Genomic DNA, 12,472 nt, shown 5'->3' with positions numbered 1-12,472 from the left:
CACATGCAACTGCAATAACAGCACTTATAAATTAGCAACATAATTGTGCTTTTGTTGTTTTGAACATCGTGCCTTTGAAGTTCAAATGAGAGACACTGCTCTTCGACTTTACAAGCTAATTCTTTTTTGCATGTGCGTTTTGGTCATGATGAAGTCTCCCACCTTCAAACCACAGTTTCCAGTCCATGGCTAGCCATGTGCTATCATGCAATGTCTTGATCAAAGGATCATATGTATTATTTTGAATGTTACGCAGCAGTGATCCACTGGCTGATTTAGGAATGCAACAGCTGACTCAGACAGGCTGCCAAAAATACGTTGCATCAATTACTACAGTACACCACATTGAGAATCATTTCTGAACGTTTGAGGTTAATGGGAAATGCAGTGCTCTGCACACCAGAAAAATCAGACCATTTTATCTTCAGTGTGCAGGAATGGATTAAAGTATCAAATATTTTGGTATTTTTAGCAGTTCAGTCGTGGGGTTGCTCCCCCTATGGTCCATGGGAGGTCAGTCTGCCTCACTAAGCTTAGGGGTGTGACCTGTTCTGGGGAATTAGCAACGCAGGAGTCTGCAGCTTGGGACTGTATTAAGGGTTGAGCAGCACAGCAGGTAGATAACCCAGGTCCTCAGGAAGGGTGGGGCAGGGAGTCTGTACCTTAGGCCTGTACTGTGGGTCAAACAGCAAACAGATAGAGTTTGCCAGCCCTCAGTCAGGGTGGAGAAACCAAAATCCATGCCTCAGTCCTGTGTTCAGCAAGGATTTCAGGCATCTTGACTCCAGCGGATGGCTGACAGGCATTGGCTCCTTAGTCTTGGGAGGTAGAGACTACTACCCCAGGGTTGGAGTGACAGGGGGACGTATGCTACTCACTCCACTGTGCCCCAACCCAGGGCCCTAACACCGGCAGCAGAGATTGGCCACTGATTCAGTGTGGATCCTGACCACAGCACTCAGGTGGTGCTGAAACCAGAGTAGGGTCAGCCGCTCCTGGGCCACTTCCTACCTCCCCCTCAGTTTGTACTTGGTTCTGTAGAGCGCAGTCCAAGTAGAAGGCCTGTGGTACTGGTGGCAGCTACTCAGTGGTCAACTCAGCACACAGATTCAGCAGATTTTGCCAGTCTTCAGCTTCTCCAGGCTCAGCAGCAGTCTCCCAGCTTGGGGGCAAACAGAGGTGTTTGGTACCTTCTGTGTCTGCAGCCCAACTGAACTTTCAGATCTGCTTTTTATACTTCCTGTCCCGCACACTGACTTCCAACCAGAAAGGCCGGTATGACCTGGCTTTGACTGGCAGGGCTGCCTGAGGGGTTCCTCGCTCTCTGGGTCTGTCGGTGATCAATCTGTCTCACAACACTATTCAACGATTTTAATCTTAAATTCTACAGATACTGATGGGGACAGTCAAAAGTGCTGGTGCCTCATCTTGACAAGTACCGTTTCAATCATGTGACCCAGAAATTAGCTCTTATCGGGGTTCCCTCCAATATTTTTGCATCTGTGGGTAGAATAAATTTTGCTATGAGCACCAAGGTATGTGCAGATGTGCACCACCAACAGAAACACACGTTGCCAGCAGTGGGTACTATGGGCGCTCTGCTGCTCAGCTGGGTCGCACCTGAATCTCTATTGGGTGGCCACCCAAGCGCTCAGCTTACAGGGACCACTGGCTCTTACGCAGTGCTTATCAGTAGATCTCAAAGTGCTTTACAAAGAAGGTCACTATCAGCATGTTAAATGGGGAAAGAGAGGCACAGAAATGTTAAGTGACCTGTGCAAGGTCATCCATCGGGGTTACTGTTTTCCTCATTTAGAAGGGTGTACTTAAGCTTCTAGAATGAGGTTTCCCCAGTCTTTTCATTCCAGAAAGCAAACATAATAGTTCTGTGATGTAACTGGCTGAAAGAGTCCAGCTGCAGTTTACAGCAGAGTACTGTTTGAAGGAATAGATTGCACTTCAGTATTCAGCAGAGTGTGCATTCTGACTTTCTTGGATGGATTATACTTTTGAAATATTTTGGGCATGTCAGGATGAGGAGACATGTCAAATAAAAAAAAACACATATGAGAAAAGGCAGCTGACACTGAACAATTTCACAGCGTACAATTTACTAACATTCACAAAAACAGACTTAGTATGGTGAGTTTTGAAATATTTGCTTACTAAGTATCAGTGCATAGGACAGCTAAAACTTGAAACGAAACACCCATATATTTGAGGCCAGAAAGCAATCTTGAAAGGATTAAAGGAATAGCAATAATTAAATATGAAGCCTGGCACGAGATGCTTTTACTGAAATCAATTGCATTTTTCAGAATGATCATGTTCTAGCTGCAAGCGCCACGAAGATAAAACACAGATACATTGCGATACAAGATTCTTAATGTGTTGCAATCAGATTCAATTTACTAAGAGAATTCTTTTGAAAGGGAACTGCTATTCACAGCTAATCCATATCACTCAGCAGAAACATCTCTCTTCTATTCCATGTTTGGAAAAAATTAGAACACTAGGCCAAATGCTCAACTGCTGTAAATCTACTAATGAACTTTGATGGGACTATGCAAGTTTTTACCAGCTGAGAATCTGCCCCACTGTTCAGTTTCTGTTCAAAATTTCATTTAACAATTCCTGTGCTTGCCTTAAAAAATGAAGGCAGAGGCTGTTCTGGTATGAGAGTGTTTGCAAATGCACTATAATTTACAGTCTAGTGTCTATGTGTACAATTGCAACATGAAACCATGCAACACCTGTTTAAATGTTTGTAATTATGTCATTCAGTAGCAGCTGATCTACAAAGGATTAAAGTTCTAATGCTACTTCTACTAAAGTTAATGAAGTTAAGTAGCTGGAGTCTACATTTTCAGAGCAAAGATCCCAAAGTTCCATCCTTAGTGGTGACCTTTGAGTCACTGTGGCAGATGACTGCAATACTTACAACGGCATGAAACTTTTACAATGTGACCTCTCTAAGATTCCCCAGTGCCAGGAATTGGAAGCAGGGTTAACTATGAACATGAAAGTTAGGATGACAGAGTGGACGTGCTAACAGTGATTACAATCCTAGGCTATGTCTATACTACAGAGATTTGTCAACAAAATGGATGTTTTGTTGACAAACCTTTGGAGTGTACAGATTGCTAAGCATGTTCTGTCAACAGCAATTCGACAGAATGCAGTGCTTTAGTTGACAGCCATACCTGGCTCACCATAAAGAACACTGATGTTGACAGAGATCTGTTGACAAAACACTGATCTGGACATTCTGGGGGGCCTTCTGCCCACAGAAAAGGCCTCCGGGGCACTGTGCAACATTGTCTACTGTGGCTCTGGGTGACTGTTTTGCTGACAGAGTGGCTGGGCAATCTGGCTGCTCTCTGTCAAAAGAGCAGATCGCTCTTTCGATCCACCCTACCGTCTGGATGCGATCTGTCGACAGAAGTTTTGTCTCAAGATATCTTCCAACACAAACTTCTAACAACAAATCCCTGTAACCTAGATGCAGCCCGAGGATCTGAGCCTGTTTGAGCTCCATGTGCAGCCGTATTCACCTGGAACTCAATCGCAGAATCTGGGCCTTACTGAACACTTTCCTTATTTATCTGCCAACTTAGCCAAGCAAACTGTATCAGTAGTGACATGTGTTTGCCTCACCTCACAGTTTCGCCACACACAAGAGAAACAAGGCATAACAATGATGGGGCATGGGTCAATGAAAGGGGAAAAATCGTCAGTAAATACACTGGAGACTGTATTCTATCTACCTTGCAAAGTAGATCGTACATTTTTCTTCCATGTTAACTATAGCCTGTATGTCATGCAAAATAAAAAAGTGAATATGAAAACTGGAAACAGTAAGATTTGGTTTTTTTCCATTCTTACATACCTGTACAGAAGTGAAATCTCCAGAGGCACACGCTCCAAGAATAGCAGCACCAACTAAAACAGACTCTACCTCTTTGGACAGGACAATGGGCTTGCCTAACAAGAAAGAAACACACTTCTAATAGAGAATGAAATGGTGCAACGCTAAAGACACAATAACTTAAGAGAAACAGGCTAGGTGGTTTATTCCATCAGCCAACTGCACAAACATCCTGAATGGCTAAGCAATGGCAGTTCTGCGGTACCTATCCCAGGCTCTAGGCAAAACACATAATTTACATAATGTCAGTAAAATATTAACACACAGTATAAATTATACAAGGAACAAAACCGCAGACCTCTGACAATATATTCCTAATTGCAAACGTCTTTAAAATCAGCCATCTGCACCCTCTAAATCAGTCTTCTGTTTAAAAGATGACCTGTAGTGGAAAAATGGGATTATGCCATTTTTTGCTTCTTTACTTGGTGTTTAAAAAAAACCCACACCCTTGAGTCCTTTCTCTTTCGCCACAAGTCTGAATCAACAGTGTCAGCTGTCCTCTTCCTTCTATTTGTTTGTTTGTTTTGTTTTAAGTTGTTTTGCTGGCAGAACCAAAGTGGTAAACTATACAATTTCCCCACTGTTCCATGTAGAGACTGAAACCCAGCCAGATTTTTTTCTGCCACTAGTTTGTAAAACATGGAAGTTATATAGATTTTAGAAACCCCACCATAAAATATAAAAATAATTATTGCCATTCATTTGCCTTCTTAGTACTTTTGATAACATAACTATTGGTTCTCTAACCTCTACCATCTTTTCCAGGAAAACCTGGGTAGAAAAGAGCTGAGTTTTCAGTGTAAAAAGCAAGTAGGAAAAAAAAGTAAAATAAATTAAATATCAACCTTTTGGTCTTCCTCACACTTCATTTGTGCCCTTTTGGGACACAAATCCATGTGTTTTCTTAGCGGAGGCTCTTTTAGTAACAGTCATTATCATTAGCCTAAAAGATTCTCTAGTACTATTGCAGTACTTGGCATTGTTGTGACTTCCCTGATTATTATCAATAAGTTATTTTCATTTGTGGCTGAATCTATATAACAAAGGCCCAATACTGCAAAGAAAGAAAACTGGAAGAAGTGCTTCCTGCTTGTGGACAGTTGCATTTGAGTCAATACAAATTACGTGTGATAAGCACAACTCCAGATATTAAAATGTAAGGTTGGATCTAAGATTGTACGGTGTCAATCTAGAGGCTCTGCTGCTCTTGTGCAGGTCTACCGTGGTAAGAGGCTAGGAAACTCTTTGAAGAAAACTTCACAGCTGTATCTACACTAGCAAGTTCTTTCAGAAAATCAGGCCCTTTTTTGAAAGAACACATGGAGCGTCCACATGCAAAATGCGCTCTTTCCATCTGAAATAGAAAGAATGCAGCTCTTCTTCCAGAAGTGCACCTCCTTTCGAAAGCTTCTTTTGGAAAAAAACCCAGGCGTAGATGCTCTGTGAGCCCTTTTTTTGAAAAAGCAGTTCTCTTGGTGATGGATTTTTCAATCCCTGGCCTGTTCTTTCAGAAGAGCGGGGACTGCGTGGATTCTCTCTATTGAAAGAGCAGGTCAATCCTTTGATCTGCTTTTTTGTGTGTGGGCACGTGGTTTTGAAAGGTGGTCTTCCAGAAGATCATCATTTGAAAGATCTCTGTACTGCAGATGCGGCCAAGGAGTTGATGTTAAAGTGGGAAGACTAAGAATAATTCACGACGACATTCTGGGGGCTAAACATTAAGTCATCTTATGGCAGTTTTGCACCTCTTCACCTGCAAAAAGCTGCCTTAACCCAGTTCTCCAGAATAGATGGATTCTTGGTTGGCGCCAAAATACTATATTTGCTCCCATTCCAAAGCCCCTCTCTCCAGATAGCTTCTCTGTACCCCAGCAATCCTTCATGGTTGGAATGGCCCCTTTCAGCCCCATTTACTTAGATCATCCCTCAAGCTTCTAAAACTTACATCCAGAGGGGATCAATCTGATTGGTCACTTTGTATTCCCCCTCATGAGCTGCACCCTCAGCTCAGGATCAGGGTCTGGACCTTTGAATATTTCCAGATAAGACAGAAAGTGAAGTTACTGCCAGTATCAGTGTTTGTTGAGCTTTAAAGCCCTGAGCAACTTTCTGTGTGGTTTAAAACGACTGCACATTTTCTTAAAGTGTCCTCAGAATGAACATATTCATCTTACCAGCTGAACAAGAGTCTGATGCTTTTTAAGCCCTCTCTGAAATTACCAATTGGCAGTCTACATGGCTGAGTAATGGCACTTGTATCTAACAGTAACATATTCAGAATTTTTTCTTTTCCTGAAAGAATAGTGGATTGATCCAGGAATGCGAGTTATTTTATCTGATAGGCTCTAGTGAGTTCAACAGAAGCAAGAGCATTTCAGTCAGATGAACTTTGACATCCCTCGTTAGTCATGGATTTTACAAATGGGGGGATTCCAAGAATGGAAAAGGGCCTTTTGTCCTGAATTGTACTTAGCCATTAGTTATGGTCAAAGGATTCCAGTTTAAATTTTAACAGGAATACCTATTAATAGATCTTTCATTTCAGAAATCAGAAAGCAGCTTTAATTCCAAGTTTATTTGCAACAAAAATGATCATATGTTTCTTCTGAATTAAATAAGGGAAGGTGTGGACTTGATTTGTTTGACAAATAGAAAGCACCAATGTGGCAATACTGTGTATATCTAGCCTAGGTCAATAATCATTGTGTCATATGGTTCTCTGTTTCTGCTTCCATTTGGTATAATTACATGATGCAGATCTTCATCTCTCTTCCTGCATCAAGGGAGAATGCCTGGTTTGATGTCAGAGTGATGCAAACCTACACACCAAATACCTCCAATACGAGTTTTAAACTGGATTCAAAACATCTTGACTGTCTTAATTTGAAATATGCCCTAAAACAAACACAGTATCTGAAGTCTTAACTAAATGACATTATTTTCCACATTTTTAAAGAAAACATCTTGAACTGACTTACAGATGTGCAAAGACACCCAACCAATAAAGACAGAATGGAGATAACAAAGAAACTGCACGTTTGAACGCCCTTCCTGAAAATATGTCAACCTACACAGGCATCTGTATCCATATGAAATCTAACCAAAAGTCAGTAAGACTGTGCAGCAGTTAAGTTCTACAGGATTGGTTCCTAAATTATCTGACTAATATGAGACACTGAAGGAATTCCGATTAGGCAGGCTTTGTATAACCAAGAAAATGTTCAGTGTAAGCAATAGATGTCAGAGGAAAGTCCTATAAAATTCAAATGGGATGAAACCAACAGAGTTATTATATAAACTGAAAAGTTTCTGCATAAACTTATTCTAAAGCCTTAGAGCTAAATTCTCATCTGAGATTCTCCTCTAACAGAAGAATAATTTCTATAGAATGTTTCAACCAATTTATAGAATTTTATGGCAAACAAAATCCTTGCTTTTTAATTCTATAGGCTGTTTTTGTTTTTTCTAAAAAAAGAATCTATAGAAAGATTACAATTCTCTATATACTATAGAAATGTCCTATAAAGTTTTCAAAGAATAAGGTCTACAAGTGGGAAATCACATAAACAGTTTCTTTAGGAGTCTGTTTGTTAATAATATGGAATAGGGCATTTGTTTACACCCTGCCTTTGTGTTATTTCAGCGTCTTTACATTTCAGGAAGTCCAGTCTTTCAGGAAGTAGCATTTCATTAAATAGCTTTTGGCCAACCAGCAAAACAGAGTTCCCTATTAAGAGAATATTTATTTTTCAAAACACAAAGTTTATAGACACCTAAAATAATAAAAAGTAGTTTACTGCTCTCTTTTTCCTTGCTTCCTCTTTCTAACTTACCAGTAATGTCAGCATGCATCTGCACAAAGAGGGGGTTCTTGCTCAGCCCACCACACAGAAACAGGGTGCTGATGTGATGCCCTGCAGACTGCATAGTTTCCAAAATGTATCTTGTTCCCAACTTCAAAGACAGAAAAATACTGATGAGCATAGACAATTTACTCAGAAAGAAATTACACAAAGTGATCGTCTGAAGGCAAGGAGTAGGCCTACAGGAGTAAGGACTCAGTATATCATCAGGCACTTAAGCTGCATTGTAGGATCTACAGAGACTACAAAAGTTCACACTGCAAGCATTAGGGATGAGGAACCAGAAAGAAAAGGAATGCATAAGAGCAGCAGGCTAGAAGCAGCATCTTGGGAGCTGGCTGGAGGAGGAGCAGGGTCTCCAATAACTGTCTGTATGCACAGCCAGAGAGAGAAGGGGGGCTGGGCAACTAAAGGATAGCAATCTAGAGCTGGCACAGAACCAGGCTGAGAAAGATCAGGAGAAACCATGGGGAGACAGTGAGGAGTGGTTGTTTGTGACCAAGAGAGTAAGTGACAGAAGAAAACAACTTGAGGGGAAGCACTATGCTGGGGATCGACCCACCGGGAGTCGATTTACAGCGTCACTGAAGACACAATAAATCGATCTCCAAACATCCTCCCGTCAATGCTGAGACTCCCACAAAATGAGAAGGATAACCAGCATTGATGGGAGAGCAGCCCTCATTGACCTTACGGAATGAAAGATGCCATGTTAGGTGCATTGACTTTGTAGTTGAACTAGACTGCCAGTAAAGTTAAGTGTAGACAAGGCCTAAGTAACTGCAAGGGAGTGCAGGAGACACTAACAGTGCCAGAAGCAGCTCAGCAGGACCATGACACTCCTCACCATTTTCTATCAGCTGCTTAGCCCTCCTGCCTTTGACAGGCCTTGCAGCACAGATGAGCCTTGCTGCATGACCTGAAGGCTGGTAAAGTTGGGATTTGTCAAACTAAGAGGAAAGCAAGTCACAGAAACTTCACTTAAAATGTTTGGCCTTCAGCATCCTCCCTTTCAAACCAAGAAGCTGTTATCTCAAGTGCCAGAACTGCTCTGAATTTTTGTGATATCACATGGGGAGATAGCCTACCGGAGGAGGACTGGTAAGGTCACAGGGTTATGCAGGCTAACTGTGCTCCCTCTGGGGATTCTGAAATCGGCCGATAATCCAGGAGTTGTGTTTTGAGGTTCAGGTTTGAAAAATAGGATTATCAGGTGTCCAGTGTTTGACCGGAACACTAAATCATAAAGAGACCCTGGAGGCTCTGGTCTGCACCACTGATCAGGCCATTGAGAATCAGATGGGCAGCACAGCAGGGCTAAGGCAAACGACTTATCTGCCCCGACTCTGAACGGCTCCTAGAAGTGGAAGCATGTCAGGCTTATAAGCACAGAGTGGACACTGGGGCTTCACATGATGCCCCTTGCCCTGGGCACTAGCTCTGAGGCTCCCATCGACTGGGAACCATGGCCAATGGGTGCAATTGACGTGGTAGCTGCTACCAAGGTCAGTGTGGGGAGTCCACTGTGTGACTGCGTCTAAGGGCCACAGAGGCATGCTGGACTCTTCCAGCAGCCACCTGAGGTAAATGACAACTGGCCAAAGCCTGCATCCCAAACCCCCTCCCATGCTACAACCACTGCCCCAGCCCTGAGCCCCCTCATACATCTGAAATCCTCCTTAGAGCCCATACCCTTTTCCTGCACCCCAAATCTCACATCTGCAGCCCCACCCCAGAGCCCAGAACCCCAGTCAGAGCCCTCACCCCCTTTACAAACCAGCTCTATGACCTAGACCTGAGCCCCTCCTGCACCCCCAGCTTCTCATCCCAGGCCTCCTGTGGCACCTTCACCCCCAGACAAAGCCCTCATCCCCTCACTCTGCACCTCAACTCCCTGCCCCAACCCAGTGAAAATGAGTGAGTGAGCAAGAGTGGGCAAGAGTGAGTGCCACAGGGATGGGGAAAGTAGTACATGGAGGTGGGGTCAGAGATAAGGGTCAAAAGGGTACAGGGCCTCAGGGAAAGGGTGGGACAAAGGTGTTTGGCTTTCTGTAATGAAAATGTTAGCAACCCTACCCAAAAATGAGAAGTGGAGCTCTACCAAAACTGCCCAGTTTACATTTTTCCACCCCAAATCATAAACTGGCTGAAAATTCAACCTAATTTCCTGATCCCGGTTTCCATGTGCACCAAGAAGCCTATCTACAATGAACCTTTCTCAAACCCAGGTTGCCTTTTGGACTAGTGAAAGCTGAGACCAGTTAAGTAACGCCAGATTTTTTTATTGGGAAAAGCTGGCACAACTTTGGATAGGCCTTGAAATGTAGTTTGCTTAAAGACAAAAATGTTATGATGAACGAAAATGAACACAAGGACAGATGACTAAATCTACCATTTCCATATTGACACAGGGGGCTAACTTCCCAAATCACACAGTTATAATTTTAATTACACAAAAATAAAACTACTCTAAAAAGTATTTCTCTCCTAAAAACTGACTTTGATAATGATAATCATATTTCTGAGTATGCTTACAATAGTCTCACTGTAGTACTGAATTTTGACATGCAAGGAACCAAAAGATAATCACTTTCACAGCTACTGATATTCCAATTTATTAGCAATTTCCCCCAGAACAAACAGACACAGACTCTGTCTCTCTCACTCTCTAAATACTTTGTAAAGCCCATGCTGTGAAAATTATTTTTTGTTACCTGCTAGAAATTTTAATTCAGAGATATTTCCATTAAAACTAAACTTCTTCCACTCATGGCAGAAGGGACTGATTTAACCTTAAATTTTCTCTAAGTGGCTAAAGATTACCATTCGGTGAGTACAGCTTGGTATTTTGTGGTTTTGACAAGGTCTGCACGTTTGCTAATGTTGGGTTCCGTGTCTGATGTTGCTCCCATTGAAGTCAATGAGTAGTACAGAACCCTGGCTCTAGTGAACAGGAAGATTTTCCTTGTAATGTTACATAAAAAACGAAGTGAAAATTAAGGGTGAGGGATTTGAAAACTAATTTTTTATTTAATGAAAGCCATCAAGAAAGGCAGGCATAAATTTCCCTCTACCCATTTATGATGGCTGCCTACTGTATCAATGGAATTTTAAAAGCAAATGTGTTAAGTTACCAAGAAAAAGAACGTAGTGCAAATCTTATCTTGATATTCTTTATCATGGACAAAAATTCATTACAAAAAGATGCTTATCAACACTGAACTTCATGTTAAAATGCAGTATATGAAAAAAAACAAAAAAAAACAAAAAAAAAAACCCCAAACAATAAGATAATACAGTAGGTAGCTTTCCCAGGATGTCCAGCAGAGAACTCATTAGCGTGAAATAACAACAGGGCACCTGGTACTGAAATGTTTTGGTTTTCAGCCTCTTTCACTGGACAATAAACAAACACAAATACATGCTTATATTTAAATCGTAGAATTGTACTAAAGCACCAAGTATACCACCATTATGTTGGTTTGAAAGGGGTCAATATTTGGCACTAATTAATTCCAGGCTCAGATTAAATGATCAGGATTTTCAGAAGGAGTGTTAACACACCAGATATGTCATTTGCAGTAAATTTACAACCGCCCATGCTGCTCTTTCAGATGGTGAGATGCCACACTGCAATTTCACATGCCAGATAGGTCCATGTTATCCAGAAACTCTTGTTCCCATTAGAAAACAATGGCCAGGGTTAACTCACTGTATGGTTACACTTACACAGTATAGTTTTGTAATGACATATGCAGAAATCAGTTAAGCATTCCAATGTAAAGATACTACAGTACTAGACACCAGTATAAAACAGACAGACTTATAGATAGGTGAACAAACAGGAGTATCTACATATAAACACGAGTTAACTGACCCACTCAAGTGAAGATTTTTTGCTGTTTAAATAAACAATTTGCTTGGAGAAGTGGGGCTAAATTCTAAATTTACTCCAGTAAAATCACACACACACACGCCCAACTCACACCTGCACCATATACATACATCAATGGACACCTATGGCTCTTGGTTTAATGGAGAGAGATGCTCTCCATCTACTTAAACATTAACTGGGCTGAGAGTTGAGAGGGGAAATAAATCATTCACACAGGTCAATAACATACATTGCAACAGAAAAAACTGCAGGAGGAGTGAAATGCCTGGAGTTTCAGTCTGCAGAATTATTGGCTTCATGCCACAGGGATGAGGAAAGAGAGGTTTGTAACAGAATAAGGCCCTCTCCTTCCCTTGATTTCCTTTCCCACCCAAACAGCACCACACTATCAACACCACCCCATGTCACATAAGCTACACTACACTAGAAGATTCTACATTAGAAGATTCTATTGACAGTAATGTCTGTCACCACAGATGTGTCGACAGAAACTGTCAAAAGAATGCATCTACACACAACAGCAGATCAACAAAACAATCTGCTCTGTTAACAGAGAGCAGCCACACTGTCCTGCCCCCTGTCAACAGAACGGCTGACCGGAACTCTGCAAACAGGGCTTCCCAGTGAACCGGAAGCCCACTCTCTCTCTCTGGACGGAAGTGTCTACACTTCACTTCTGTCAACAAAAGCGTTATTCCTCCAGTTTTTGAGGGATAACTCTGTCAAGACAAATGCAGAGTTCTGCTGAGACTCTGTTGACAGACCGCTTTGTGTGTGTAGATG

The 12,472-nt window shown here is 41.8% G+C and overlaps 1 protein-coding gene across 11 annotated transcripts in view; it reads right to left on the bottom strand.

Moving 5' to 3' along the window:
- The window catches only part of FGGY (FGGY carbohydrate kinase domain containing), a 478,496-nt gene that overhangs the window by 47,385 nt on the left and 418,639 nt on the right, over window positions 1–12,472 (bottom strand). For 8 of the 11 annotated variants that reach the window (XM_075002919.1, XM_075002923.1, XM_075002917.1 and 5 more), the window contains 2 exons: window positions 7,765–7,885; window positions 3,890–3,984 (listed from right to left, as the gene is read on the bottom strand). In XM_075002919.1, the coding sequence (XP_074859020.1) occupies window positions 3,890–3,984; window positions 7,765–7,885 (216 nt within the window). Of the gene's footprint in view, window positions 1–1,035; window positions 1,163–3,889; window positions 3,985–7,764; window positions 7,886–12,472 lie in introns of those variants that run through there. The other 3 variants (XM_075002920.1, XR_012646580.1, XR_012646582.1) reach the window with 3 other exon arrangements.

This window comes from Carettochelys insculpta, chromosome 9, assembly GCF_033958435.1.
Source record: "Carettochelys insculpta isolate YL-2023 chromosome 9, ASM3395843v1, whole genome shotgun sequence".
Classification (NCBI taxonomy): domain Eukaryota; kingdom Metazoa; phylum Chordata; order Testudines; family Carettochelyidae; genus Carettochelys; species Carettochelys insculpta.
This window is presented reverse-complemented; position numbering and strand designations above follow the sequence as displayed.